General features: G+C 55.1%; 1 protein-coding gene across 8 annotated transcripts; it reads left to right on the top strand.

Moving 5' to 3' along the window:
* Positions 1-1,601: 1,601 nt before the first annotated feature.
* On the top strand, positions 1,602-27,249 carry SEPTIN8 (septin 8). 8 transcript variants are annotated; one of them, XM_073878655.1, is made up of 10 exons: positions 1,602-1,780; positions 12,994-13,114; positions 14,060-14,255; positions 14,600-14,780; positions 15,293-15,454; positions 16,023-16,119; positions 16,342-16,510; positions 16,676-16,808; positions 16,906-17,096; positions 17,867-19,293. In XM_073878655.1, exons 1-10 carry the CDS (start codon positions 1,751-1,753, stop codon positions 18,051-18,053), a joined length of 1,467 nt encoding a protein of 488 aa, XP_073734756.1. In that variant the 5' UTR covers positions 1,602-1,750; the 3' UTR covers positions 18,054-19,293. The 8 variants fall into 8 exon arrangements, with proteins under 8 accessions (XP_073734756.1, XP_073734755.1, XP_073734757.1 ...); XM_073878654.1 differs by having other exon boundaries at positions 1,604-1,780; positions 14,594-14,780; positions 17,867-19,289; XM_073878656.1 differs by lacking the exon at positions 17,867-19,293 and adding an exon at positions 25,902-27,249 and having other exon boundaries at positions 1,606-1,780; positions 14,594-14,780.

The following is a 27,249-nucleotide window of genomic DNA, read 5'->3' as shown; positions in this document are numbered from 1 at the left end:
AGGAAAGAGACAAACAGTTAATTGTGTAAGGTTAAAAAAGTTAGCATGGGATTGGAGGCAGGATTCCAACCCAGGAGGTTTGCCATTGGTCCAACTCACTTTACCACTGCTCTGCCTATTTCTTATAGATAACTACTATACAGCATATGAAACACCATGATAGAGAGGAACAAAGTGAACACATTGAGTCCAAAAGGACCAGTGGAGTCAGTTTATTTTTTTCTAAGATTTTATTTATTTATTTGACAGAGAGATAGAGAGAGAGCACAAGTAGGCAGAGAGGCAGGCAGAGGGAGAGGGAGAAGCAGGCTCCTCGCTGAGCAGGGAGCCCAATGCGGGCCTGGATCCCAGGACCCCAGGATCATGACCTGAGCCGAAGGCAGCCGCTTAACCGACTGAGCCACCCAGGCGCCCCGAGTCAGTTCACTTTAGTGACAAGCTACAATTTGCCTGGGAGAGAAGAGGAGAAAACCATTTCAGGGTAACAAGGTCACCAGTGCAAGCCAGTGGAAGGGGCAGGAAGAGGGATCCTCTTAAATCCAGATGTGCCAAGTCCAGATATGGTCTTTGGGCACCTCTAGCCAGCACAAGTTTCTGAGTAGGAGGGACAGGCCAGGTTTTTTTGTCAGGAAGGTATTGGGAGTGATGAGGGGGAGGTGGGGAGATGAGGCCAGTGGAGGAGCAGGAAGCCAACCCGGCCATATTCCCAGAAAGCAGAAAGGCAGAAGGAAGGGTAAGAAAACAGGAGGTTTTTAGATTTGGAGCTAGATTTTGTACTGGTAGTCAGGGAAAAGGACCAGAGCTCACTGAAGCCATCGGCTTGGGCAGAAGTGTTGTTTCTCTGAGATTTGTGCACATTTTGAGTGGTACGGTTAGCAGAGAGAACGTGCATGCATTGGGATCTGTGATTCTCTTTTGCACAGGGCCCAGAGTCCATCCCGACGTCGCCCCAAGTCCCTGGGGCGGGGTGATGACAACTTGCAATCTGGTGCCTTGACCGTCGAGGTGAAATGAGCATCCTGCGCCTTCGTTGCGCAAGGAGTCAACTTGCAGGAGCGGAAGGCTGGTCCCTTCCCGGGAAGGCCGCCCGGCCGGACTCGCGGGTCCCGCCCCGGGTCCCGCCTTGGCTCCGATCAGAGCATCAGGTGGGGCCCAGGGCACGGGCATACGAGGCTCAGGGGGCCTCTCCTGGCCCGGATGGGCAGCAAGTAGCCCGTGGACACTCTGGCCGGTGGTCCCAGGGCATTTGCAGGCTCCGACGGGGTGCAGGCGGCTTGGTGGGGGACACCCCTAGGCGCTCGCAGCACCTCACTCTCTTCGCCAAGGAAGTGGCTTCCTAGCGCGCGGGGCCCTGTCAAAACCACCCGCGCTCGGCCCCAGCCTCCCAGAGAGACGCGCATCGGCCCTTGGCCCCCCAGGCACTGCCCTCCCGGCCCCCCAACTCGCGGACTACAAGTCCCAGCAGCCCCCGCAGCTTGCACCTCCCGCCTCGCAGCGGAGACCCCCGGCCGTCCAAGCGGGGCTCCGGCTGCGCTCGTGGCGGGGCCGGGCGGGGAGGCCGGTCCCGCGGGCGGGGGCGGGGGCGGCTCCGCGACTTCTCCCGCCGCAGCCGCCAAGGGGAGTTTCCAGGAAGTGGCCATATTGGATCCATTCAGCCGCAGCCGCCCGGGCGGAGCGCGTCCCGCAGCCGGCTGGTCCCCGTCGCGGCCCGGGTGCTCGCCCCGGCCCGCCCGCGCGGTGCGAGCTCGCCATGGCGGCCACTGACCTGGAACGCTTCTCGGTGAGGGCCCTGCGGGGCCGCGGCGCGCGCGGGAGGCGCGGGGCGCGGGGAGGGGGCCGCCCTGCAGCTGGCCGGGGGCGCCCGGCGGGCTGTCAGCTCCGCGCGGCCGGGCCTCGACGCGGGGCCGGCTTGGGGACACCCAAGCGGGCTCTTCGCAGCGCTAGCTTGGGGTCCCGGGGCGTCGGGCGGGGGCGCCCCCCTTGGGCCCACGAGAGGGCAGACCCCTTTCGCGGGAAGGAGCAAATAAATAACCTGCCTGGTTCGGGCCAGGTGCGAGGACAGACTGGGGCGCCAGGAGCCGGAGGAAGGCGCGAGGTGGGGGTGGGGGTGGGGAATCCAGGATCCTCCCGACCCCCACATCTCGCTGGGGAGATTCCTAGCCGCGCAGGTGCTGTTGAATGGGCACAGCCTGTGAGAATGAAGCCCAGAAGGATCCGAAGGAGCCCTTCAGATGAGCTCGGGGTAGTTGCAGACTTGGATCCTGAAGACCTTGGGCCTGCTTTGCCTTACCCTCTGCACTCGTCTCCCAAGCCCACTCTCCACCTAAGCGCCCAGATCCTGGGGGCGATTCCAGCCAGGCAGGTCCCGCCTCAGTGCTCCGGTCCGAGGCAGCCATTGCCCCGGGAACGAGCGATTCTAGATTCAGCCAAGTGGATGTTTGTTTGGGCCCCATTCGGCGGGGCTACCGGCTCCGGTGGTCCCTGCGGGGGTGTCTGTGGGGCTGAGCCCACCAATAGCCAACTTCCTGAAGATGTTTATCATTCACCTGGGGGAGGGGAGCCTTTCGGGGATTGTGTCTGCTTGTCCCCTGGTGTCTAAGGCTGGATCTGGGTGTGTCTGGGAGGCTGGGCTGTGACAGTGAAGGGAGCTGTGTCCTCTTGCCAGCAAGTGAGGCCCCGGTCGGGCGGGAAGGGGGAGGGAGGGCCTGGGGCTGTAGGGGGGGAGGGGGAAAATGTTGAATGTGTGACTGATAAGGAATTGGTTCTGGGGCTAAATTAAGGAGCTAGGACTTATGTAATTAATGCTATAAATACTGTCATCTGAATTTATGTATGTAAATTTACCCTTTAATCTGAAAATACATTTGTTGGTCTACTTTGGAAATATGCATAACTGAAGCAGGAGCTTTTGGTTTCATAATTTCTGAGGTGTTTTATTCCCACTGAGGAGGGGGCTCTGTGTCAGTCAAGTAAGTTTAACTACAGGAGGAGCCAACTCAGAGGTTGGGTGAATTAGAGATTTACCTCACCCCTGCACTGTAAATTGGAATTTATGTACCCAAGGAGGGCAGTCCCTGAATCCTAAGAGACCTGCTGATTAGCTGGAGGCCAAGAGATCTGGGAGTGTTTGTGCATCTGTGCATGCGTGTCTGTGTACATTTTCTGTGCCCAGCTGACCAGAAAGTTATGTCTGAGTCTTGTCTGTGGCCAGAGGTTGCTCTAACAGTTGGTCTTGCTGGTGGGAACGGTATGTAGAGTAACCAGAATCAGACTGCCCGATATGAATCCTAGACTCCTACTTATTGGCCATGTGACCTCATTGAGCACGTTAGTTAACCCCTCAGTGTTCTTCTGTGTGTATTCGGATAAAAATATTACCTTCCTCCTAAGGTTATTGGGTGGGTTCAGTAGGAAAATCCAGGTGAGGTACTTACAGCAGTGTCTGGCACGTGGTAAGGATTCAGCAAATGACACGTGATACCTAGTGTCCGGGTGGATGTGGACACTGGCCCTCTGTGTAAGAAGGCAGCAGAAAAGGAGTTTGCTCGGTTACTCGGTGCCCTCCCTGGGGCTCCTGTCACTGCACGCCCAGAGATGGTCCTCAGACCCTGAGCTGAGAGGCCTGATAACACTGCCGGGAGGTGGGGTGGCAAGGCCCTTCCCCCTTAGATTCCCGGGTTGGCATTTCTGTGAGGATTTCGGGTATTATCTCCTTGCTGGGTCAAGGCACAGACGGGACTGACTCAGGTATGGTTGTACGGCCTGAGCTCAGGGGCCTTGGTTACTGTGCCGGGTTAAGCTGGCTGGATGGACGCCTTCCACACCCTCCACGCTCTGAGCCGTCAGCCTCCTGGGAGGACTTGCATAGGGTTGAATTTGGGTGGAGACCTTGGGTGGGGTTTGGCCTGAATTTCGGAGTCTGGACTCCGTTCTCTTCTCCTGGCTTGTCATCCTGGGAAAATCATTTCTTTTTCTATCTTGCTGTAAAATGGGCCCAACCGTACTAATACTCTTCAAAGAGTTTGTGGAAGGTTAATTGCAGTCTATGGCATGTTTAGAGATATGGTTAGGTGTCTCTCCAGCCTCAGGGTTGACTTTGGTGTTAAGCATTGGCCACGAGGCTATGATTTGATGGAGCTTTGGTAGGTGTACACTCCCTGCACCCCCCACCACCCCCCAGGCGGGCTTGGTGGTCAGCTCAGCCCTGGCTGGCCTGGAAACCGTCTCATCCTGGAGCTTAGGTGAGCATACAGAGTTGTACCTCGAGGTCAGTGCTGGGTTCCTCTTCCCCACATAGCATGATATAAGTAGTCTTGGTAGCCTTTACATCCGGGCTAGCCTCTGCTCAACCCTAGGTCAGCTGGGGGGTTAGGTTAGGGTTGACGTCTCCTGGATGGGCGTGTCTCGGACAGCCTTCTGGTGCCTCTTGTCTTCCTTGAGCAGCCAGACTCCTGTGCACTCTTGCTGTGCTCCTCCTCCTTACTAGGATCCCCTCCCCCCCTTACTGGGTCCCGGAGTTTCCTGCCTCCAGGGCCATCTCCTGTGTTTCTTCTGTCAGAATCTCCCTCCAAGGTGAGGGAGGCTTTAGAGCCAGGAGAAAGTGCGGCTGGTGGGGGGGGGGGGAGAGGGAAGCAGCGTGCAGCATGGCAGCCTCACGCCTGGCATTCCTCCCAGCCAGTCACCTCCTCCCCCCCTCCCGCCATCTCCGCTTTATCCCCGGCACCATCTGTCACTTCCGTTGTCACCCCTGTAATCTTGACACTTCCCCAAGAAACAGGCCATCCGGGGAGTGCCAATTCCCTCCCTGAAGCAAAAACTGGTGGGAAGGGGTGTGTGGGAGGCAACTCTCTCGTGCAACAGGGCTCTGTCATGGAGTGGTATCTCCCTGTTCTGTAAAAATGGCCAGGCATCTCCTGCTGAGCCGTTCTGAGAGAGAGACGAGAGCTCTCTCTCAGCAAGGGACATCTGTGAAGCTCTCCGTGCCTGGTGGGGTTGAGAGTTCCTAAGTGAGCACCACCTGCAAGGCTGCAGCTCTGCCCCACCTCCCTCATGGGCATCGTGCCTTGCTATGGGTGCCAACTTTGGGAAGGTCTGCCTGGGATCTTGCTTGGAACGGGTCAGAGCAGGGAGGCTGGTGGGAAGGCACTGGTGATCCAAGGGAACACATGATAAGGGACTTACCAGGGTAGAAAGAGAGAAGGTGGCAAGAAGGAGCCTAATTACAGTGCCAGCAAGATGGGAGAATGGATGGAGGCTGGGACCCCAGGCCTGACTTCTGTCGAAAGCTTTGGATGTCAGGGAGGGCTCTGGATGTTTTGTGCCCATCTGGTTGTTGATGCCGGCAGCCTACAGTTGGGTGAAGCTGCCGACGCTGGTCATTGGTAAGTTTAGGCCTGAGACGCAACCCCAGCACCCAAGTAACCCTTGTGATGACAAAGAGGGTGAAGCCCTCTGAGTTTTGGGCTCTAAGATGGGCGAGGTGGAGGTACGTATTTGGGGCATTAACTACCGTGAACGTCTCTGTGGCTTGGGTCCAGCTACCAGAAGAAAGCAGGTGCAGGATGACGGAGCAAAGGGCCTGAGGGCTGGCTGGCCTCTGTGTGTCCCCTGCAGCCTCTCCAACCGTTCTGCCCCTGTGCTGCCGGCATGGGTTTTGGGATCCCCAGGCGTGGCCCCCAAGGCCCAAGCTTTCCCAGACAGCCAGACCTGGAGCTGTGCAGGCAGGAGGGAGACCCGTCTGACCGGGGAAGGGATATTTTCCAAGGGCAGCATGCCTTCATGCTAGAGTCGGAGTGTTCTTTGCTGGAGACATCTGTATCCTCAGGACTTGTATGAGGGACCATGGCTGGGAAGAGGTGGTGGAAGACAGGGCAAGGGGCATCTCGGGTGTATCTTTACTTGAATTGCCTTGAGTGGTGTTGGCGCAAATTAGATATTCTCCTCCTCAGAACACATGGCTTCTAGGCAGTTCTTGGTCCCTATCCTGGAAGCCATGTTAGAGGGATAGAGTCAGGGGAGGAGGGAATTAAGGACCTATTTCAGATTGCAGGTGCCAGCTACTCTTTGGGGGGCCTCTGGGGCTTGGGCCACCTGGGGCCCAGGGTTCCGGAGAGGCTTTGGACATGAACCCAAGTCCACTTTCCGGACCTGGTTGTGGGGCCAGGGTGCGAATCTGATACTTTGCCTGGGGCTGGGATGAATGGGCCAAGCAGCAGAATTCTAGTACTGCAGCCCTGAGCCTCTACTGGCCCATGTTGGTGCCCTTGCATTTCTCCACCCCTTCCCAGTGCCGGCATCCATCCTGGGATTGGAGAGGGAGAGGGTCACCTTCGATGTCCACATCCCCTCTTCCAAGGGTGGGATCTCATTCACTGTGGAACACAGTCTGTTTCCTTCCAATGGTGTCTAGACCACTTATGGCTTTCCCTGCTGCAAAGCAGTGGGGGCTGTTGCCGGAGTCCCCGAGCCAAGTGGGAAGGTATGAACACATGGGTTTCCAGTACCTTCTGAGGCCCAGAGCGTCTTTCTCTTCTGCTCCATGGTGGAAAGGACCACTCCTTCTCGGACAGCACCATAAAGCCCAAGAAGTTGTTGCGTCCTAGGCTTGGGGCAAGCTGGTTGGACCTAGAGACCAGTAACTGCGCTTGGCTTCTTAGAAACCTTATTTTGACATGAGAAGTGTGAAACAAACTATCCTATATTGCCAAACGGCAGTCCTGGTTTTCTGTGTGCACGAAAAGGGAGGAAAGTGCCTGCTAGTGAGACAGGGAAGCAGAGAGAATGGAGTATAGGGGTCAGGGCGTGGGGTGGCCTTAGGCTCCTGGGGGGTAGTTTTGCTCCTAAAGCCCCTTCACTTCCCAGGAGGGAGGAAGAGATGACTAGCCTTTTGAGAATGATGGTGGCCTCCTCCTGGGGCCTAGCTGGTGTCTGTCATTATGTCCACCCTGCACGCTAGGACCGTGCAGGTTAATCCCGGCTCGTGTCTTCCCGCCAGGTTTTTGGTTTTTTTGATGCTGCATTAGGAGAGAGACACTTTTGTTCACAGGTGTCTCCTTGATTACGGATAGGTGAATCCTGCCTCTGTCCTTCCCTCCTGGCCCAGGGGAGCAACATTCTCCCCTGCTCCCTCCCGCACACATCTCTTTGGTTATTTCCCGTAACCTTTGACCTGGGCTTAGAGGCTTGCTGTGGAATCCTGGGATATGAGCCTAAGCCTTTCCTGGGAAAATTCCTAGGATTCCTCTCAGACTCAAGGACAGTTGTGCTATGACCATGGGTTCTGGCCAGTGGCCTCTGCTCTGGCTATTTAAGGCCCAGGCTGCTTGGAGTAGCTAGAGCCGGGGGTAGTGTGGTTTGTGCCAGGAACATGGGTGGAGAAGGCTCCCAGTCGGGCAATGACTCCTGGGTCCGTTGCTCAACATTCATAGGGCTTCCCTAGGGCGGGGGCTCTCCTGGGGAGTGGGCTTCCTGTTTGCCTGGCAGGTGCTCAGGCCAATGGGTTCTAGGCCTGGGAGCCTGGGGGAAAAGAGTTGTCTGAAGACCAAGGCCCTGGAGAACTCTTTGGAAGGCCTCGGGTGGGGAGTTGCTCTTTGTCCAGGATTCAGGAGCCACATACCCGTACAGTGGGGTACCGTTTCTGCTTCCATCCCAATGACCAGCCGAGTTTGGGAGGTTTGACTTCAGAGTTCTCTATTCATCCACACCTTCTTTGGCTCTGTTGGTTCAGACATTCAGCAGATTTCTAATTTCTTCAGGATAAAATCATGTTTTTGTGTGGGCGAGCTTTCAGACATGGTTTCTCTCCAAAGCCCACCTCTCTTCTTGGTGAGAGGAGTAGCTCTTCTGGGCTGGCAATTAGGGATGCTCCTGAAAGCTCAGACAGAGCGTTTCCTGGTCAGGAAAGCGACATCCTCGTAATCCACCGGGCTGCATAAGAGAATGCCATTCTCTACTTTGTTCTGCACGGCCGGGCACAGAGGAACACGGAGGAACATGGCTGGCCTGAGTGGTTATTTGGGTTGTTGACTTTGATGTGCCTAAGAAATGATGTCACGGAAGCCCGGGGCCTGGCTCAGGAGCGAAAAGCTTGTTAGGAATGAGAGAGGGGATAATGGCCCTGTGTGTGTAGGGCTCAGAGCTGCTGACTCTCTGGTCTGGAGCTCTGAGGACAGTTGGAGCCCCTGAGCCAGCACCTCAGGGACCTGGAGGTGTGCACAGGGCCAGAAGCTGGGCCCGCTCCTCACCAGGGGCTGAGCTGAGTTGTCTCACTGAAGACTCCTCCTGCAGAGCGCTCTCCTGCTGGCCTCCGCACCCCAAGAGTGGAGACACCGGGTGGGTTGTCCTTCTGGCTCATTGTCCTACTAGACGCCGTGTTGTGGATTGTCAGGCCACAGACCAGGTACAAGCCCCAGACAGGTTGTGTTGGGCCCCATGGCATTCCCAATTTGTATTGGGTGCCAACCTTTAAAAATTAGGGGATTGCATGTGATGATCTAGATTGTGGATTCTCTTGAAACATTGCTGGATCTGGCAGCACCGGGCCTACGTTCCCATGGTTGGCTGGAGTTGCCGCACCACGGTGGTTGTGGCCCGAGCACAGGCTCTGCAATTCCCCGGCGTTCCCACCTCTCCCTGGGGGACCCCACACTCAGCCAAGTCAGCAGGTCTCACAGCCAGCAAGCCGTGCAGTGATGTGGCTGGAAGCGTGGGCTTTGCAGTCATCCTGTCTCCATTCAGATCCTGGCTTCACTCGCCTGAGCGGTGCAAATTACTTAATCTCTCGGAGCCTCGGTTATCTCATCTGTTTGATGGAGGTGATATGACGGCCTAGCTCACAGGGCTGGTGCGGGGACAAAATGACTCTCAGTTAGAGCCATATGTGGTAAGCACTCCATAGCTGTTAGGTATTGTTGTCCTTGTTACGACTCTACTTTTTCCTCTTCACCCATTGACATTACCCGCCTGGCCTCTCTAGGCCTTTGAATTTAAACTGTTTGACTGAGCCCCCGAGGTCTAGCATCCAGTGTCCTCATTTTTTCCTTGGCAGCCATCCCAGGGCCTGGCACATGCAGCGGATGGGTCCCATGCATGTGTGCCAAGTGACTCAATGAAGGGGTCAGGAGCCTTGTAAGAACAGGGGAGGAAGTATGGCCTGGTGGTTTGGGGCCAGGGCTTGGCTACTCTCAAATCCTAGCTCTGCCCCAGTTTGTTCTCAAAGTGTCCGTACTCCTCAGTTTCCTTACCTATAAAATGGGGATTATAATGGTGTCTGCCACACAGGGTGGGGAGGGACTGTGTAGGAGCCTGTAAGCCACTTAGCTTAGTTTACACAGAGCGGTCCTCAGTGAGGTGTTGGGTCATTCATTTGACCTCTGTTCCTTTCTTTGGTTGCAAACGCGGAGACGTTTTACTTTGTGCACTCTTTCCTTCCCTGTGCTTACTTTCCTCGCTTTCTCTCTGTTCCTCTGCATTCAGAGTGTCACTTTGGAAACCCTAGCAGTCAGGATGTTCTCAGCTGTGAGTGCTGGATAGGCCCACTCAACTAGCTGAGGCAGTAAAGGGGAGGTGTGGCCAGGGGTAAAGGGAAAAGCCCGGAGGTAGAGCAGAAACTGGCTCTCTCTCTTCCGTGGTTTTCTTGGCACTGCCGTCCTCTGAATGGGCTGCAGCCTGATGCTAGCTCCCCCATGGTTACGAGATGGTCATCCAGGTTTAGCCTGGGTCACCTGCCTGTCCCTGAGCCAGCCATGGGATCATGCTGATGGGGTCAGGGCTATTAGGACCTACCCTTAGAGTGGGAGCTGAAGTCTTACCTGCAAATTGCAGGGCATTTTGCAGCATCACCAGGTAGCCATTGGGAGATCTGAAGTTTCTTCCTGAGTTGTGTTAGCTGAGACATGCCGGTGATGCTTCGGGGGCTGCTGGCTCCTCCAAGCCTGGGTCAGCAGAGACACCTGGTTCAGGCACCTTGGAGTGAGCAGCGCACCTTGGATCATATGTTGTTGATGCCAAATATAGGATCAGAGAGGTTGGCGTTAGTGAGAGTCACACCGCAGTAGAGCCAGGAAGTCAGATCAGTCTCCCCAGACCAGGGAAGGAGGACCAGTCTGTCCTCCTCAGGGCCAGTGGCCATTCTTCTGTGTGTGTGTGCATATGTGTGTGTGCACGCATGCCCTGGAGATTGACACTCCCATGGGCCCCGAAGCTCCTGAGCAGGCGTCGACTGCCCCAGGTCTGTGGTCCCTGGGGTGACAGAGTGCAGCCTGGGCCACAGTCTGGAGATAAACACCTCCCTGGACTCCACACACTTCTCCAGAGAGAGCCTGGGAGTTGTGTGGGTGAAGGCAGCCAGGGCTAGCTGAGCGAGGGAAGATAGGTGGACTTACGTGAGGACCCACCCCCGCCCCCGACCCTAGGGCTGCTCTCAGCCTTAGGAACCTGGAACTGTGAGAGAGTGGGAAACTCAGAAATGGGATGGTCTCTGTTCCTGGGCAAGGACTCTGCAGCCGAGTGCGCGCGCGTGGTTTCCAGACGCAGTTGACTGGGTGGGTTTTGGCGGCAGGCTACAGGATGTTGGATTGCATCCTGATTGTGTCACCCTTGGAAGAAGAGGATGAATAAACACAGAGCCTGCTCTGCAAGCACAGCACGCCTTAAATTTTGGAGATTTTCAGTTTCGCCTGGAAAAAAAAAAGCGCTCTAGACTAACCGTTCTGTCCTCCATTTGATCCTTAGGCTGCGATGAGCAGGTGGAACCGAGACTACATAATGCAGCTCTGTGTGAGGTGGGCAGATGCCCCCGATGCCGTAGCGGTTGAAGGCAGTGTTCAGTGGCTTATAAATGGCGGCGTTGTGTGGCTTGTTGGGCATACTGGTGGGAGGGTGGGAAGAGCAGAAAGCCCGACCTCCCCCAGCCTGCAGCAGCCTCGAGGAACTTACGGAAGAGTTGGAAAACCCGGAGGCATAAAAAAAGGACAACACACAGTGCAAAGAAATGGGGTCACAGCCAAGGGAGGGGTGTGGAATGGAAGTGTATAGGGCCAGGTCGGAGCAGGTGCCCGGGAAGAGGGCGAGTGAGCTGTGGAGCCCGGAGATAGGGACCGGTTGGAAGAATGAATCCAGAGTTAAACTGGCTGAGTCTTCGAGGAAGGCCTCAGACCATCAAGGGCCCAGAATGCCATGCTGGGGACTTTGGACCTGACCCAGGATATCCTATGCTCTCTTTACTGTTTCCAACGTGGGCACCAGTGAGAGGAAGCTGCCTTTGGGGCCTCTCTGTTGGGTCGTGTTTGCAGTCCTGGGGGGAGCCTGGGCTTGAGTGGGGAGGTTGTAACGTGATCCCCTGGGGGTAGAGGAGATGGAGAAAGGGTCAGCTGTAAGAACAGAGGCTCTGTGGTGAGAGGGTTATCAGAGAGCAGGTGTAGGGCTAAGCCTGACTTGTTCGAAGAGATGGTACAAGTGCCCAGAGGGTCCACGTGGAGTCTAGGCTGCCAACACACCCACCTGGCCATCATCAGTTGAAGGCTGCAGTGACTGAACCAGGGGTGGGGTGGGGGCGGGGAGAGGGATGGGCATCATTGGTCAAAGAGGGAAGGTTGAGTGTATGTGCCAGGGGGCTGTGGTTGGGAGGAGAAAATGGTTAGAGGGGTTCAGGCTGAGGCAACAGGCTGTGGCTACTAAGGAGTCAGGGAGGGCTGAGGTGCTGAGCGGATCCCTCTGCAGGAGGGCGGGCAGCCAGGGCCGGGCCCACTGGTATCCCCACTGGCGTGAGAACTGCCACCGTCCTACTGATTGGTCGCTCCCAGGGCTGCCTTCATTTGGGCCTGTTTCCTCCCCTCTGGAGCTGTGGACAGGATGGCAGGATGGGACTCACACCTTTGCCCTTCCCTGGCCTTGCTCTTTCTAGTGGGCGGCCAGGGCTGAGGGGCTCAAGAATAGAGCAGAAGCGTTTCTGCCCAACATGAAGCTGTCGGAGGCCTGCCCTCACAAGGGCCGAAGCTGGAAAGGCTGAGCCTGGGAACCTTCCCTTGGGAGGACAGCATTTTATCTCCATTCCCAGAGAAGCGGAGAAATCATCTGCACAAATTGGAGTCTGACTTTGACCCTCTGCTTCGGGTCCTGGTGGTTTCTTTTTATAGTGCTGTGGACCAGCTCCAGTGGCCCCAGCTCACTCGGGACCTGCTGCCTGCCTTTCTCCTGAGGCCAGGCCTCCACGTTCTCATCCAGAATCCTCTGTCTAAACAACCAGGGCTGGAGTGGGTGTGGGAGGATGGCATGAGCCAGAGCCTGGGAGTCCCTAGAGGGCAGCACGGAGGCAGGAGGGATGAGGCCTCAGTCACAGTGCCTCAGAGACTAGCCCTGAGACCCCGTGGCGGGCGTGAGGGAGCACCGGCCCCGTGAGCAGGGCCCATTTGTGCACTCCATGCTTGGGTGCGTGCGGAGCAAGGGGTGCGCGTGGAGAACCGTGAGCCCGGCCCATTGGTGGCGGGGAGGCCCTTTGATGGAGAACTGGTGTGAAGGGGTCAGGCCAGACCTGTCTCTGCTTGAGTCCTGCTTCAGTAGGAGTGTCTGTGAGGTCTGGGAGGGAGCTGCTGGAACATACATGCTATCCAATCTTGGCCTCTTGAAATCTTTATTTAAGATCTGGGGACTGTCTGGGGCCCCCTCTTGGGCAGGAGGACAGGTGAGCCCTCAGGGAGAGCAACTAGGATAGATGGTTCCCTGGGCCATCCGTGCCAGGAGACACCCCAGTAGAGAAGAGGCATGGGTGAAAGCCCTTTTCTGGGATGGAATCAGGCGCCCTGAGGTGCACCGGGCTTCCCCTCTAGAAGCTCCTCCTGGAGTTTGTGCTCTGGTGCACTCACACTGTGTCCTGAGATTTGCTGAGAATTCAGACAAGGGTCGGAGGGGGGACGGGACATTGGGGTTTGGCCTCTCCCCCACGTGGCCCCCCTTCCCCAGTGGGCTCATTGCCTTGCTCCGTTTCTCTCTTGGCAGAATGCAGAGCCAGAGCCTCGGACCCTGTCCCTTGGGGGCCATGTGGGCTTCGACAGCCTCCCGGACCAGCTGGTCAGCAAGTCGGTCACGCAGGGCTTCAGCTTTAACATCCTCTGTGTGGGTATGTGTCATGGTCTGGCTGGGGTGGTCTCAGACCGGGGCGGGGGGCAGGGAACAGGAGCCACCCAGGAGATGGGGCGCTGCTGCCCTGTCCACCTGTTGAGCTACCAGGGACCTCCCAGGCAGAGAGACTCTTTGTGGGGGGGGGGGGGGGGGGGGTGCCGTTTTGACTGGTGTCTTTGCCAGGGTCAAGAACGGAGGTGGGGGGCCTGACTCCAGGGGCCTTGAAGAGTGAACAAAATTAGACCTGTGAACATGCTCTGTAAACTGAGAGTGTTTATCACAGAGTTTTTTAGATTTGTGTGTTTGTGTTAAGAACATTTACTGTCGTTCCTACTGTGTGTCAAGGACACTATGGTAAACAAGACTCCCCGTCTATTATAGTATCATGCAGTAAGAGCTCCAGCACACATCTGAACAAATAGAGCCCCAAACAGGCAGACTCTAGGAGGTTCCATGTGCCTCAAGGCTCCCAGAGGGCACAAAGAGCTCTGTCAGACCCTCCCCAGGTGTCTGCACCCTGGCATCTACTGGGCTGTGGGTGCGCCTCAGGGAAAGCCTATCCTGAGCCGGATAAAGCTAGATGGATCAAGAGGCCACTGGTGGCTTGGCACCCTGGCCCTGCTGGGCCCACGACCAGCCCAGGCCCAGGAAGGATGGTGTGCAGAGCAGGTGACTGGGTCCCGCTGAGGCCAGCAGAGACTACTGTCCAGTGGCTCTCACAGCTGCCCACATAGCCATGGCTTATGTCTAAGTCAGCCTTCTGGCCCTTGCTTCCACACATTATTTTTGAGGCCACCAAGAAGGATGGTTTCTGGGGAGGGGAACCGTGAGGGATGGAGTTAGCGGCCTGCCCGTCTCTCTTGTGTGGAGGCTGAGGGTGCCTGAGCCCCACCCATCCTAGTCAGCAGCTTTGACTCCTCTCTCCTCCACTCCTTGCTCCCAGGGGAGACTGGCATTGGCAAGTCCACACTGATGAACACGCTCTTCAACACGACCTTCGAGACCGAGGAAGCCAGTCACCATGAGGAGTGTGTGCGCCTGCGGCCTCAGACCTATGACCTCCAAGAGAGCAATGTGCACCTCAAGCTGACCATTGTGGATGCTGTGGGCTTCGGGGATCAGATCAATAAGGACGAGAGGCAAGAGGCGGGAAGGGTGGCCCGCCTGGTCTCATCCCACCCCCGTCCCTCCCTCCCCCCGTGGCGGCCTTGGTTCACCCTGCCCTGGCACTCATCATTCCAAGCTGCCCGCATACGAATTAGCCAGCCTCATACCTCACAGGGGCCAGAGGAAGGCCTCTCGGCGAATACCTGAGGTCCTGAGGACTTCTTTGGAGGTTAGGAGACAGGGTCGGCCACCTGTCCCCAGACAGGGACCCCCAGGCAGAAGCCGCTTGTCCCCACAGAGGGGAATCTGGTGGGCAGCCCCACGCCCTGCAGCTCAGTGCCTGCCTCCTGGGTGACGGAGCTGTCTGTAGTTACAGGCCCATAGTCGACTACATCGATGCGCAGTTTGAAAACTACCTGCAGGAGGAACTGAAGATCCGCCGCTCCCTCTTTGACTACCACGACACGAGGATCCACGTTTGCCTCTACTTTATCACACCCACGGGGCACTCCCTCAAGTCCCTGGATCTGGTGACCATGAAGAAGCTAGACAGCAAGGTAAGCACCCCCAGACTTGTTCCCTGGGCTTCCTGGCCCTCCCCTGAGTTGGGGGCTGCGGTGTGGCCGCCCGCCGTGGTCCCTGTCAGGGGCTCTGCCGCTGTGGGCCCCGCAGATAGGCCCGGGGGTTGGCCCTCTCTCTGTCTTCTCTTGCATTTGTCCTCCCTCCTCCAGTGGGCTCCCCTCACTCTGGGCTCTTTCTCTAGAGCTCTGTCTCATGGGTCTGGTCCTGAGCCCCTTCCTTTTAGCGGAATCGATTCTTATTCTCAGGTCAAAGCTGGGTCTGCCCAGAGGACTAATTTTGGGGCTGAATGGTGGTTTGGGGGAACCAGGGCTATAAGAAGCACCAGCCATTAGAAAGGCCCCAGTGGCTGGGTTCAAGCCGGGCCTGCCCATGGGAGCAGCTCCATCTCTGTGGCCTCCTGCCTGTCTGCGCAGGGATGTGGCCTGGGCAGAGCTGTCCACAGTCAGAGAGAACTAACCTGCTGCCCCTCTTCCCCTGATCCTGGCAGGTGAACATCATTCCCATCATTGCCAAGGCTGACACCATCTCCAAGAGCGAGCTCCACAAGTTCAAGATCAAGATCATGGGGGAGCTGGTCAGCAATGGGGTTCAGATCTACCAGTTTCCCACTGATGACGAGGCTGTTGCCGAGATTAACGCAGTCATGAATGTGAGCATGGGGCACTGGCCTCGGGGCCAGAGGGCTTGGAGCCAGCACAGATCTATGACACATAGCTCCAGAGACTCTGGTTTCCCAGCATCCCGGCCTTAGCTTCTTCAGGAAAGACGGGTGGGCATCTGGGAGCCAGACGGCCCTATGTCCTACAGCCAGGAGCTGGGAGGAATCGGGTATTGGGCTGGTGCTGGGCCTTCCCTGAGTTTAAGTTTCACAAGATAAGGATTCTGGGCAGGAACTGAAACCTGGAGGAGTAAGCAGGCCAGATGCCAGGGCTTGGGAACTTGGAAGAAAGCCAGGCTTGCAGGTCCTGTGAGGGAGCCTCTGCTGGCCTCTGGGGAGCCCAAGGGCTGAAAGGACCCCTCGAACATGAGGAAGACGGGGTGCAGGTTCAGCCTGCTCCCCTGTTTGGAGGCTCTAGGATACTCCTCCAAAAGAGAGCCAGGAAGTGAGCCCTGGCCAGGCCTTGTTCAGGTCTGGCCACCTCTCCCTGGGGCCCAGGACAGGGTCTCTCCACTGGTCTGTCAGCCCTGTGCTCAGCCATCCTTGGGCTCCTTTCTAGGCACATTTGCCCTTCGCTGTGGTGGGCAGCACTGAGGAGGTGAAGGTGGGGAACAAGCTGGTCCGGGCACGGCAGTACCCTTGGGGCGTGGTGCAGGGTAAGTGTGGTGGGGAGAGCGTGTCCGCAGTCGGGGGCCGGGATGGAGCACCCTGTCCTTCCTGGCTGCCCGCAGCCTCTGTCCCGCGTCCTCCCTGGGGCCACCCCTTGCCTGTCCCACCTCCGGAGTCTGCCCGTAACACCTGGACCGCTGTCCTGTGTCCTTTCCTCCCCGTGCCCGTTTGCGTGCCTGCCTGATGGCCCGCGTGCCCTGTGCTTTCAGTGGAGAACGAGAACCACTGCGACTTCGTGAAGCTGCGGGAGATGCTGATCCGGGTGAACATGGAGGACCTCCGAGAGCAGACCCACAGCCGGCACTACGAGCTCTACCGGCGCTGCAAGCTGGAGGAGATGGGCTTCCAGGACAGCGACGGCGACAGCCAGCCCTTCAGGTGACCGCCTGTCTCCACAGCCACCCTGGCGTCTGTGCCTGGGGTCCCGTGAGCCGGGGAGAGAGGCTGCGGGGACCCCAGCATCGCCGTCCCCCTTGTCTGGCTCCGCCCCACCCCAGCCCGCCGCCATCCTACTCTCGGCCTCTTCTCTCTCGGCCTCCACAGCTTGCAGGAGACCTACGAGGCCAAGCGCAAGGAGTTCCTGAGCGAGCTGCAGAGGAAGGAGGAAGAGATGAGGCAGATGTTTGTCAACAAAGTGAAAGAGACAGAGCTGGAGCTGAAGGAGAAGGAGAGGGAGGTGTGTGCGGGCTCGGGTGTGTGGTGAGGCCGGGCGAGGGAGGCCGGGGCCTGGCGGGATCCCCACGAGGCCAGAGCTCCCCCGCTTCTGCTCCCAGCTCCACGAGAAGTTTGAGCACCTCAAGCGGGTCCACCAGGAGGAGAAGCGCAAGGTGGAGGAGAAGCGCCAGGAGCTGGAGGAGGAGGCCAACGCCTTCAGCCGCAGGAAGGCCGCGGTGGAGGCCCTGCAGTCCCAGGCCTTGCATGCCACCTCCCAGCAGCCTCTGAGGAAGGACAAGGACAAGAAGAAGTAGGTGGTGGGGCCCCTGTCCGCACGGGTTCTTTTTCCCTCTGGGCGCCACTCGGCTTACTTTGGTTCTCGCCCCTGTGCGCCTGTTGACCGTTTTGCTCTCGTTCCCACCCCGCTCTTGCCCACCTTTCTTTCCCTCTCACTGGGGACCCTGATATCTCAGGATACCAGGTATTTGTGCACTCTCTGTCTTACACAAGTGACCCCTTGCTCCCCCCCCATGCTTCCCTCTTCCCTCTCTCTCCCTCTCTCTCTCCTCTCTCCCCCCTCCTTCTACAGTCCCTTCAGAGCTGGGGTGGTGAAGACTGGGCCATATATATAGGCAGGGTGTGGCCCCTGAGAGGGTGTAGAGGTCTCAGGGAAGGCCTTTCAGGCCCAGAGAGGAGCAGGGCCTGGGAATGTGAGCATTTCCAGATTCCAAAAGCTCCCGTGGTTTCTGCTTGGGCCGCTGTGGTGCATGCCCCTCAGTGTCTGAGACAGCGGATGGGTGACCCACATCGGCTGGCAGCTGGTGATGGAGGGCAGCAGGCACTTGAGCCCAGGCAGCACTGACCCCTTGGGTAGTAGGCTCACTGCCTGGTGGAAGGAAGGACAGCAGCTCCCCGTAGGGGGCTCTGGGGGTCCTGTGCCATCCGGCGGCTGCCCTTCACGTTAGAGTTGGAGGAGAGAGGACGGGAGGGCGAGGAGGCTTTTCCCAGCCTCCAGGCGTGCAGTCACCTTCTTGGCCAGCTGGGGGCAACTCTGAGTCATTGCTCCTTGGCTTTTCTCAGAGGCTCTTTCCGCACTCTCGGCTGGAGTGCAGATGCCCTGGCTCCTGGGGATCTCCCTCCTCCACCTCACTGCATTCAGTGTCCCATACCACATCACACTGTGCGATCTCGTCCATCCCGGCTTCCCCTGCCCCTGGCCTGTGTCAGCTACCCTCCTTCTCTTGTCCGCCGAGGACTGAGCGGGTGATTCCATTTTTGCCCTCATTCTTGGGCTCCTTGGGCTCCCGTCTCTTCTCAGAACGTTTGGGGAGTGTGTGGATCCAGGCCCTCCTTTCCTTGCCCTGTGGTTAAGGCCATTCGGGGCCTAGGAAGCTGTCGGCTCTGCGACGCTGCTCGTGCGTTAGCACCCTCTCCACCTGCAACACTGCGTTCCCCGACACGCGCCCACCCACGCACCTACACAGACACGGTCTGTCTTACTGTCACTCCAGCCGCGTCACATGCAGAGACTCAGCCACGTATCTGCCAACACACACAGCCCCCAAGACGCGTAGGCACAGAGGCGTAGACACATCTAAGGAAAAGAGACTTCATGAGCTGCCCCCTGGGGGAGGCCGGGGGGACAAAGCCAGGCATTTAGGAATTGAATGCTTGTTCTTATGCCTAAGGCCTGTCCTCTGCTTTGGGACAGACCCTTCTCCTTTCTATAGTCTCCCTCATCCTGCTCACTGGTGACCCCCCCATCTGCCGGCACTGCTGGCAGAGATGATCCCCTGCCTGTCCCCAGGGAGGACGCTAGCCCCAAATCCACCCTCCACCATGTGAATTTGCTCTCTGCTTTGCATTTGTTTCCAGCCCCGGCCCCATGTCCAGCTCTTAGCTTGGTGAGCCTGGGGACTCTGTGAATTGGAATCCATGTGGGTTTTAAGGGAGTGGCTCAGAAATCTGGTTTCTCCTGGAAAGGGGTGTGTGGGTCTGTGTCCCAGGTGTTGGCACCTAACAAGACTTTGCCCTGCTCCCTGCCTATGGGGCCCAGGCCATCTGGTTTCAGAAAAGGAGAGTCCGCTAGGAAATAAGTTATGGAAAAACCCCTCAGGAACGGAAGACAAGGACCTGTGGCCAGGTCAGGGCCAGGGGGTGGAGAGCAGGCTGGCTCCACGGGCACTGGCACAGCCCTCAGGGTGGGAGTCCATCCCGGTGTCAGGTCTCCCTGCTTTTCCCATGTGGCCTGGGTCTGGGAGACAGGTGTTCTCTGCTTGCTGGACATGCCAGAAAGCTTCAGTCAGTTTGGCCACCGGGAGAGACCCTATGCTCCCGTGCTGGCCTTGTGGGGGGCCAGGAGCGGGCTAGGTAAGGTGGCTAGGAGCGCTCCTTCCTCCTGCCCTGGGAAGGGGGTCAGTGCGGAGTGCATTCCAGGTGGTGGTGGCGGGGGGGGGGGTTGTTTTTCATGACCATTTAGTTGAATTGCTTTGATGGGTTATACTTGGTCTTCAAATTTTAATCCATTTTTGCAAAATTACTTCCCAATCAGATCTTGACCCTCAGCCTGGGATGCCACAAACTGAAGCGAATTCTCTGCTTTGCTCGTCACAAATGCCAAACTGACTGCCCTTTCCCAGCGTCCAACTTGCTGTCTTTTGTTTCTGTTTGATTTGGTCGTCTGCGTATCTTTTAATGTGTCTGTTTTTGTTTTGTTTGTTTTATTTTTATTTTTCAGTTAACGCACGCACAGACTTACATGTCAAGAGCGGACTTTAGACTTTCATGTGTTAAGTTGCTTGAGTTACACCTTGTGACCCTTCTTCTCCCATAACATGGTGTGAGGACGGACTGGGAGCCGGTACAGACTCCAGTGTTTACAGCCTTGCTTTGTCCCCTGCCCCCACCCCCAGGCTGCCCTGGGCCTGGCGGGCCACCCCCCTCTATGCAAACACGTCAAAGCCATGAATGCTGGAATCCAAAACTGACAAGGTTTATTTTTTTCAGAGCCAGTGGCTGGTCTTCCATTTACAGTGTCACTATTCCTTGACGGAGCAGTTATGTGCCACTCTCGCGAAGGCCCCAGCCGGCGATGCTTGGCCTAATTGTTCAGCGTCAAGATGGCAACTCATGCGGTGCCCTAGGTGCGGCCGCGTGGTCTGGTATACATGCTGCAAAATTCACCCGATTCCCTTTCATTTTAATTTTTCTAACCTAGAGCTTAATTCCAATAATAACTTTTAGGAGACTCCTAAATTTTTATTTTGGCACAAGTGTGAAGACAGATAATACCCTCTCCCGTTATTTTCATAAGTAACCCAGGTTCCCTGATTTTTAAGAACTAAAAATATCTCTAAACCTTTCTTATGTATCAAGCATCCCTATAATAATTAGGGAGAGGTGGGCAATAAACATCCTGTGAGGACAGTGTTCGGAATTTCTTTACGGATGAAAGTGGGTCATGAACAAGGACCACGTCCAGTGTTTTTAATGCAAATGTAAATGGAAAGTAGCCCAAAGCCGTTGTCTGTGGGCTCCAGAGGTGCTGCCTACAAACAGGGACCAACTCCATGTGTGTGTTAAGCGTCTGACTCCAACTAAGACCCCCAAACCAAGCCTGGCATATTCCCAATCCAGAGGACTCAGCCGGGAAAAGGTTTTTTTTTTTTTTTATCTCAAGGTCACTGTTTTCTGTTTTCCTGGCTGAGTCACGAGGAAAAGAGATGAAGGTGTCTGATGCGTGTGGACAATTTCAGAAAACGCTACCAGCGAGGGAGCCTTCCCCTCTCCACTGCGTTCTTCAGGGGATCATTTTAAGAAAGTACTAGCGGCATTGATTCTTCTCCATTCCTGTGGGTTTGCGAGCCAGTGGGAGTGTCAGGGCAGGGGATATGGCGTGATAAAATAGGATATGAAAAATGAGTAGCTCAAAGGAAGGAGCTCATTTAATGTTGATGGGGCACTGTGCTGGGCACAGCCTCCCCGGAATAACACGCAGCCCTACCCCCAAGGAGCTCACGGTCTAGAGCACTCCCTCATCAGAAGCCTTGGGAAGCTGCACTAATTTATTGTTGCATTGGTCGTTTGTTTTTCCTTGTCCTCCAACCTCCTTCCCATCACTGTTTCCCCCTTTCTGCCTTGGCCCCTTGGCTTTGCTGATTTTCAGGACCAAGTCCTGGCTTCATGCTGTGCTTCCAAGATGGGGCTCCATTCAGAGTGGGGAGGATGCCCAGAGTGGAACTCTGCCAAGTGTCCTGCCGTGACCAGGGGTGGACCCAGATTGTGAGGGGCTTCGGTGTGGGCATTCAAAAGGCAAATGGGCATATACCTAAGGCCCACGTGGGCCTCAAGTGACTTGGCTTTAGGGGGATTATATGTCTGAGAGTGTCTTCAGTTGTGCTGAAGTGTGACCTTTAAGATAGCCTCCGTGAGCTAACATATTTCTGAAGATGAGGCACAGCGACCCCGCAGATTCACTGGTTATTTAAGAAATGGAGACTCCTGGTTCATGGGCCAATCTGGGGACGCTGCCGTGGATATATTCTGCCACCCATCCACCACAGCCTGTGGGCTGCACCCCAGGCATCCTGGAACACCAGAATTGTGGCTGGTTACCTGCCTGTGGGTGCAAGGCTTCCCAGCATCTCTGGGGAGAGCCGTCGCTGTTAAATTTTCTGGGGTCTGAGCTGCTTCCACAGGCCCCGTTGGCTTTAGTGAGCCTCACTGCACTTCTCTGTCTGTGCTGCTTGTATTTGGAAGTTTATCATCTTTAGCTGAGACCAAACTAGTCCTGGGTGCACGAGGAGAGCTTAAACCGGGCCATTATTTAACAAGCTCCCGCGCCCGGGACCTGAGCCCTATCTGCGGTATCTGATGTGCCACTCCTTTGCAGAATCATCTTTGGGCACTATCAGGGCTGTCAGTGGGGTTACGCTGGCATTTCTATCATGTCTTTCATAAGCCAAGTTGATTTTGGGTAGAATCATGTAATTTATTGTCCAAACTGAGACTCTTCAGAGTAAAAGGAGGCCCTGTTAGTAATTATGCCAGATCAACAGGTGTAAGCTGGAATGATCTCAGGCAGACCGGGACGTACGGTCACCCTGGTGATGGGTAACCCGAGTCTAGGTGGTTTGGAACTGTGCAGACTGACTGAATATATGTTTCTGTGTGTCTCTGTGTGGGTGCTTGTCAAGTGGGGCTCGTATTACTGGATAAGAGGCCCGAGGGAAGTGTGGCTTGCTCCTCTGTTATGTTAACAAGCTTTTCTAAAACTGCTTCACTTGTGAATTCATTTATTCCTTCATACATTGACTGTTTTTGTTCTTTTCCATTCACTTTGTACTCTTTTTTTTTTCCCATTAAATTTTGCATTTATTTTGAGTTTTTGTGGTGTCTTTTTTTGGCAATAGCTTTTCTGATTTAACCCGATTCCTAGCCTATTAATCTGCTACAACTCTGGTAAAATACAGCTTGTCTTTTCTGTGAACTTTGTGGGGTTGACCGGCTTCTGTAGGAGTTATGTTTTAACAGCGACTCCTGCTCTGGGCATCTGTGAAAGGCTCTGGAAGGGGTGTGGGGTGGAGGAAAAAGTTAGGGAAGAGAAGTGACAGCCTATGGCCCACGCATCTTCAGTGGGGGACTGCGTGCGGGACCAGGAGAGGGCAAACACTGCCTTTCGTCTACGTCCTTGTGGAGTAGGCTTGACACGGGACGTCTAATACCTGAGTTCTTGTGGTATATCAGCCATTGCTCTAAGTTGCATTACGTGCATTAATTCCTCTCATCCTCATAATAATCCTATGATTAGGTACTCTTTTCCCCATTTCATAGGTAAGGCACAGAGAGGTAAAGTCACTGCCCAAGGTCACATAGCTAGTATCTAGGGGGATGGGGATTTGAATGTTGGTAGTCTGTGTCCTTCACTCCTGAGCTATAGCTCCTCTGTGGCAACCCAGTGGGATCACAGAAGGACAGTGAAAATGTAGCCCAAATTCAAGTGTGCAGTTTGACAGTGTGGGTTGGTGGACCTGAGATGGTTTGGTAGAGGTGGGATGCCCTGTTGGGTGAATATTTGGTTGAAGAAGGGCAGACTGGTGGTTGAGGGAAGCGATGACAAGCTCGTGGATCCACTTGTTGAGGCGCTTTCTCTGTTGGGCACTAGATTAACCTCTGGGAAGACCGAAATGAGGAGAGGGAGTCCAAGATCAGGGAGCTGACAGCCCAGCAGGGAGACTTGTGCTGCAGACATCTCTCATGAAAGTACCGCTCAGCTCTGCCTGCAGGGAGGCAGGTAGCAGGGAAGCAAAGTCTTCACCGAGCTCTGAAGGACAGAGACTCTCCAGGAAGCCAGGGGAGAGAAGGGTCTCATTGGTGGGGGGAGCAGCACTGTACAACTCAGCTCACCCGCTTGGGGGAAGTAGTATTTGGATAAGAGGTAAAAAGACCCATGCTGCTCACCTATCCTGCTCTCAGCCCATCTGCCCGAGTCTCCGAACATCTCCATTTTCTGCAGCCACGGTCCTTCACCAGCCCCTGCCCTTCTGGAGATGGGGACAAGAGCAAGACAGGTTGTGTCCATATTTCTCCCACCACAGTGATCCCCAGTCTCTGATCTGAGGTGGGAAGGGGGTTCCTGAAGAAAAAAGCAGGAGAGTTGGATGGGACCTGGAATCCCAAGGCACGCTTGAACAGCGTAACGACTTTTCTTAAACTCACAAGTGGTACTTTGGCAATGCACAAGTTTGCTTTCCCGAAGGAGAGGCACATGGTTTACTGCAAGGTGGAACAACAGGGCTGGCTGTACCTTCTCCCAGTACGGGGCTCACGGGTCTGCCTTCCCCTTTTACTCATTTGCTCTGACTGAGAGATTAGCTCTGAGGACCCAGCTTACACCCCAGAGCTACCCGAGTAAGAGACTTTGCAGTTCTCCAAAGTCAGAGACAGCCTGCGCCGGGTGGGCCCTCACTGTGAGCCCATATTTCACCCACTGTGGTGCCCACTCCAAGTGCAAGGAAGGAGGCAGAAGGCAGCCGTGGCCCCCAGTGGGAGTTGCCCTGAGCAGCATGCTGCCCCTCAGCCTCTCCATCTGTGCTGGACGGGAGACAGTTGTTGCTGAGGCCCAGGAGAGGATATTCCAAGCATACTGGACTATCAAGTCTACATCCATGGTAGTTGATACAGTGAAAATAAGATTCTGACAAGGGGGCAAGGAATTCAAGTTTATTTTTACAAAAGCTCCAACAAGCAAATCTGTGTGGAGAAGAGGCAGAGATCTGTACAGACATTAGTATAGTTTATCTGGTCTCTGACCCCTCTGCACCTCCTAGCCGTCCCTGAGGCTTAGCACACTTGCAAAAAACTGCTCATGGCGGGAAGACTTCACCAAGCACTGGTAAATAGTGCTTCGGTCATTCCTATCCACAGCACAACTGACACAGCTCCAACTGGCGGACATGGCTGCCCAGGGGATGGCTCTGTGGTGTCACAGTGTCAGAGAGCTGGCTTCTCCCTCACAGCCATGCTGGTAAGCACCTTCTAGCAGCACCGTGGCTGGAGCAGGCTCAGCCTCAGAACCTGCTCATTTCAACCCAAAGCTCTCAGAGCTGTGTTTCCCCCACTGGGTGTCGGCTGCTAAGATCATTCTTTAGCACAAAATTCCTCTAATTAAGCCAACAGACTACTTTGATTAAGAGTAACAAAGGAAAAAAACATGTTTTAAGCTTGATCAACTTGCTGTACATTTGACAAAGCATACTTTCTGATCCAGTTTTTGTAAGAGAAGACCTAAGTCAGGACCAAGTCAGGGGAAATGCACCCGGAGAGATGGTCCCATTTTTGCAACGATGGGCAGGGTCACTGGGACTTGAAGTGCTAGGTTTGTGCTTGGTGTAAGCCTGGGAAGTTGGAAGAACCTGGCCAGCTCTGGCCAGTGGAGCAGCGAGAACTGGTCGGTCAGAACCAGCCCGGCCCTTCGGACCCGAGCAAGGCCCACCACTGTTTTGACTCTACCTCCCTGAGCGACCCATACCAGCCCTTGCTGCAGAAGGAAAACCAAGCTACAGTATGACTATTCATTCCTTCACCCTGGTCTCAGACCCATGGGAGAGAGGAAAGCAGGGTCTTGATTTTTCAGACTATCCTTCCCACCAGTGACCCTGACCTGCCTTTTTTCCCTCTGTATGGCCTTCTAAAGACCCAGGAACTTTTTCTCGGTTGCTTTCCAGTGCCTTTTCCCCGTCCTTGTTACAGGATCAATAAAGCCTAGAATTCAGAGGAGTCCCAGCAAGAAGGGGTTGCCATTCTGCTCTAAAGGATACGAGGGGTAGGGGCACAGAGGCTGGGAGGTGGGGCAGAAAGTTGTCTGAGCAGGAGGACGACTACAAACTTCTCAGGCGCTGCTTTACCAGTCCCTTGCAGTGGCTCAACTGCTCAGTACTGACCTGGAATTAAAATAGAGTGGTCATCCTTGAAGCAGAACCATTTTACATCCTGAGTCAAATTTTGAGTGCTAAAATGTTAGCATAGAGCAATTTCAGGAAGGTCTAACCGCTCGACTTAAGAGCATTAACCCCACCATCTCAGGGACTTCCAACTCCAACCTCAGCAAAGCTGTTGTTAGTCTAACTATGCATTCCATCTTACCCTGTCCATCCTCAGGGATTCCGACCCTCCCATACCCGCCTCATGGTACCCCAGTCCTTGGTACCCAATAGTCCTATAAAGCCTGAGGGGCCTGAAATTTAACCTCTCCCATATTAAGCTCAGGGTCGCCTCCTCCTGAGCTGCGCATGTCCCCCTGACCTCACCCCATCCTCTTGACTACAAGGGCTGCCACTGAGATAAAGCTCTTCTTACTGTCAGAGACACCCACCAAGTGGTCCAGTAAAGGAAACATGTATCCCATACTCATCCAGAGGACATGCCAGGTGTACAAAGCCTAGCCCTTAGGGGAGACTCTTCACAGAGTCACTGTGGCCAGAGCATCTTCTGGAGCCCACAAGGGCCAAGAAGGGTGATGCGTACCATTTTGGGGGCAGAGTGCGTCAGCTAAAGGGGCAACGTGGAGAGCCTGGTCTGGGGCAAAGTTGATGTCTACCTGTGCTTTCTTTAGCAGATCAGATATAGGAGTACACCAGTCGGGCATGAGCCTCTCCAACTCTAAGGTGATGATGACCAAGGCCAGTGTGGAGCCCTTGAACTGCAGCAGCTGGTGGCCCGCCATACAGTGCTGCAGCTGCCTGGTCAGGGACGCGACGTGGAGGGAAGGATTCCTCTGAGGCCGCAGCTCCACCACGTGGGGCCAGCCCACGACCACAAGGGCGTGGAACTAGAGACCGTGGTTTTTAATGTTAGAACACAACCCCCCCCCCACCTTTCATAGATAAATGACCAAAAGTGCAAACAATTTCAATTTCCATCAGGGAACATCAAATGTTGCCCCACCCTTTTCATTCCCATCCATGGCGCCCCTAAGGGACTTGAGGCTTAATACTCATTCTGTGGCCAAGCTGAGCTTCAACCTTGGAGAGAAAAGACAATCTGCTTCCTGACATGGCCATTATGAGCTTAAAGTACCTAGATGACAATGTTTCCATGCTGAAAAACAGAAGCATACTATTCAAGATTAAGGTAGCAGGAAAGTGACTTGCATCTGTTTGACATGAGAAGAAACTGCAACTTGGCAACAGTGGCCAGTTTCCATAATGAAACAGCCCTTAGTGATTTAATCTTCATGCCTCCTAACAGACCAAAACCCCCATGACATTTCCACATTGCATAATTTTGCCTTACTAACAGAATCATATCCTTAAGGATGACCATCATTCCCGAACTAAAAAAACACCAACTAATACGACATTTTTTTAAGTGCCAGATCAATATGGTCTAAAGCCTCAATAAGGATTGTGTGTAGGTGAATAAAGACAGCTAAGTGAATGTGTGTAAAGTGTAGCAAAAGCAGACAGCTTTTTATGTACAGTATTCATAGAATGGAAAGCTAAATATTTTTGCAGTGTGTATTTAAAAGAGAAACTCACCACAATAGTGCCGTCTAAAAATCTTTATAAAGTTAATTTAATGTCTTTTAGAAGTGGGAGTCTGGTGGAACTGTGTTGGATTTAAGATACATTTTCACTCTTACGTATGTCGTGAGCCTTGTGGGTCACCTCCCCGTGGTGCATGCGCAAGGGCGTGTGCCCGCCTGTGCTTGGCCACCCTACGTTGTGAACAGCTGTTCCAAAGGTACAAATGAGTCTAGGGTAGACTCTGCCAACCCCTCGTACTTACTATGGTCAAGAAGTCCAGCGGCGTCGCAATATAGAGGTCCCAGTGCAGTTTGTCCAAAATAGCCGGCTCCATCCTCAGCAGCTCATTTGGGGTATGGCCAGAGCCATAGTGCTTTAAGAAGTCTTTTACGCGTGGAATTAACTGTAAAAAGAAAATAAAGAGGCCAAAGCCCTGTA

This window comes from Callorhinus ursinus, unplaced genomic scaffold, assembly GCF_003265705.2.
Source record: "Callorhinus ursinus isolate GAN/ISIS: 27379988/994484 unplaced genomic scaffold, GSC_fseal_2.0 scaffold30, whole genome shotgun sequence".
In the NCBI taxonomy this organism is placed as follows: Eukaryota; Metazoa; Chordata; class Mammalia; order Carnivora; family Otariidae; genus Callorhinus; species Callorhinus ursinus.
Note: the sequence above shows the minus strand (reverse complement) of the source record. Positions and strands in the feature narration are given on the sequence as shown.

Bases quoted from the DNA above. Each gene is read 5' to 3' on its own strand.
- SEPTIN8 (XM_073878654.1), top strand. From the start codon at position 1,751: ATGGCGGCCACTGACCTGGAACGCTTCTCG. The intron at 13,115-14,059 runs GTATGTGTCATG...CCTTGCTCCCAG, and splicing joins CTTTAACATCCTCTGTGTGG to GGGAGACTGGCATTGGCAAG. The intron at 14,781-15,292 runs GTAAGCACCCCC...TGATCCTGGCAG, and splicing joins TGAAGAAGCTAGACAGCAAG to GTGAACATCATTCCCATCAT.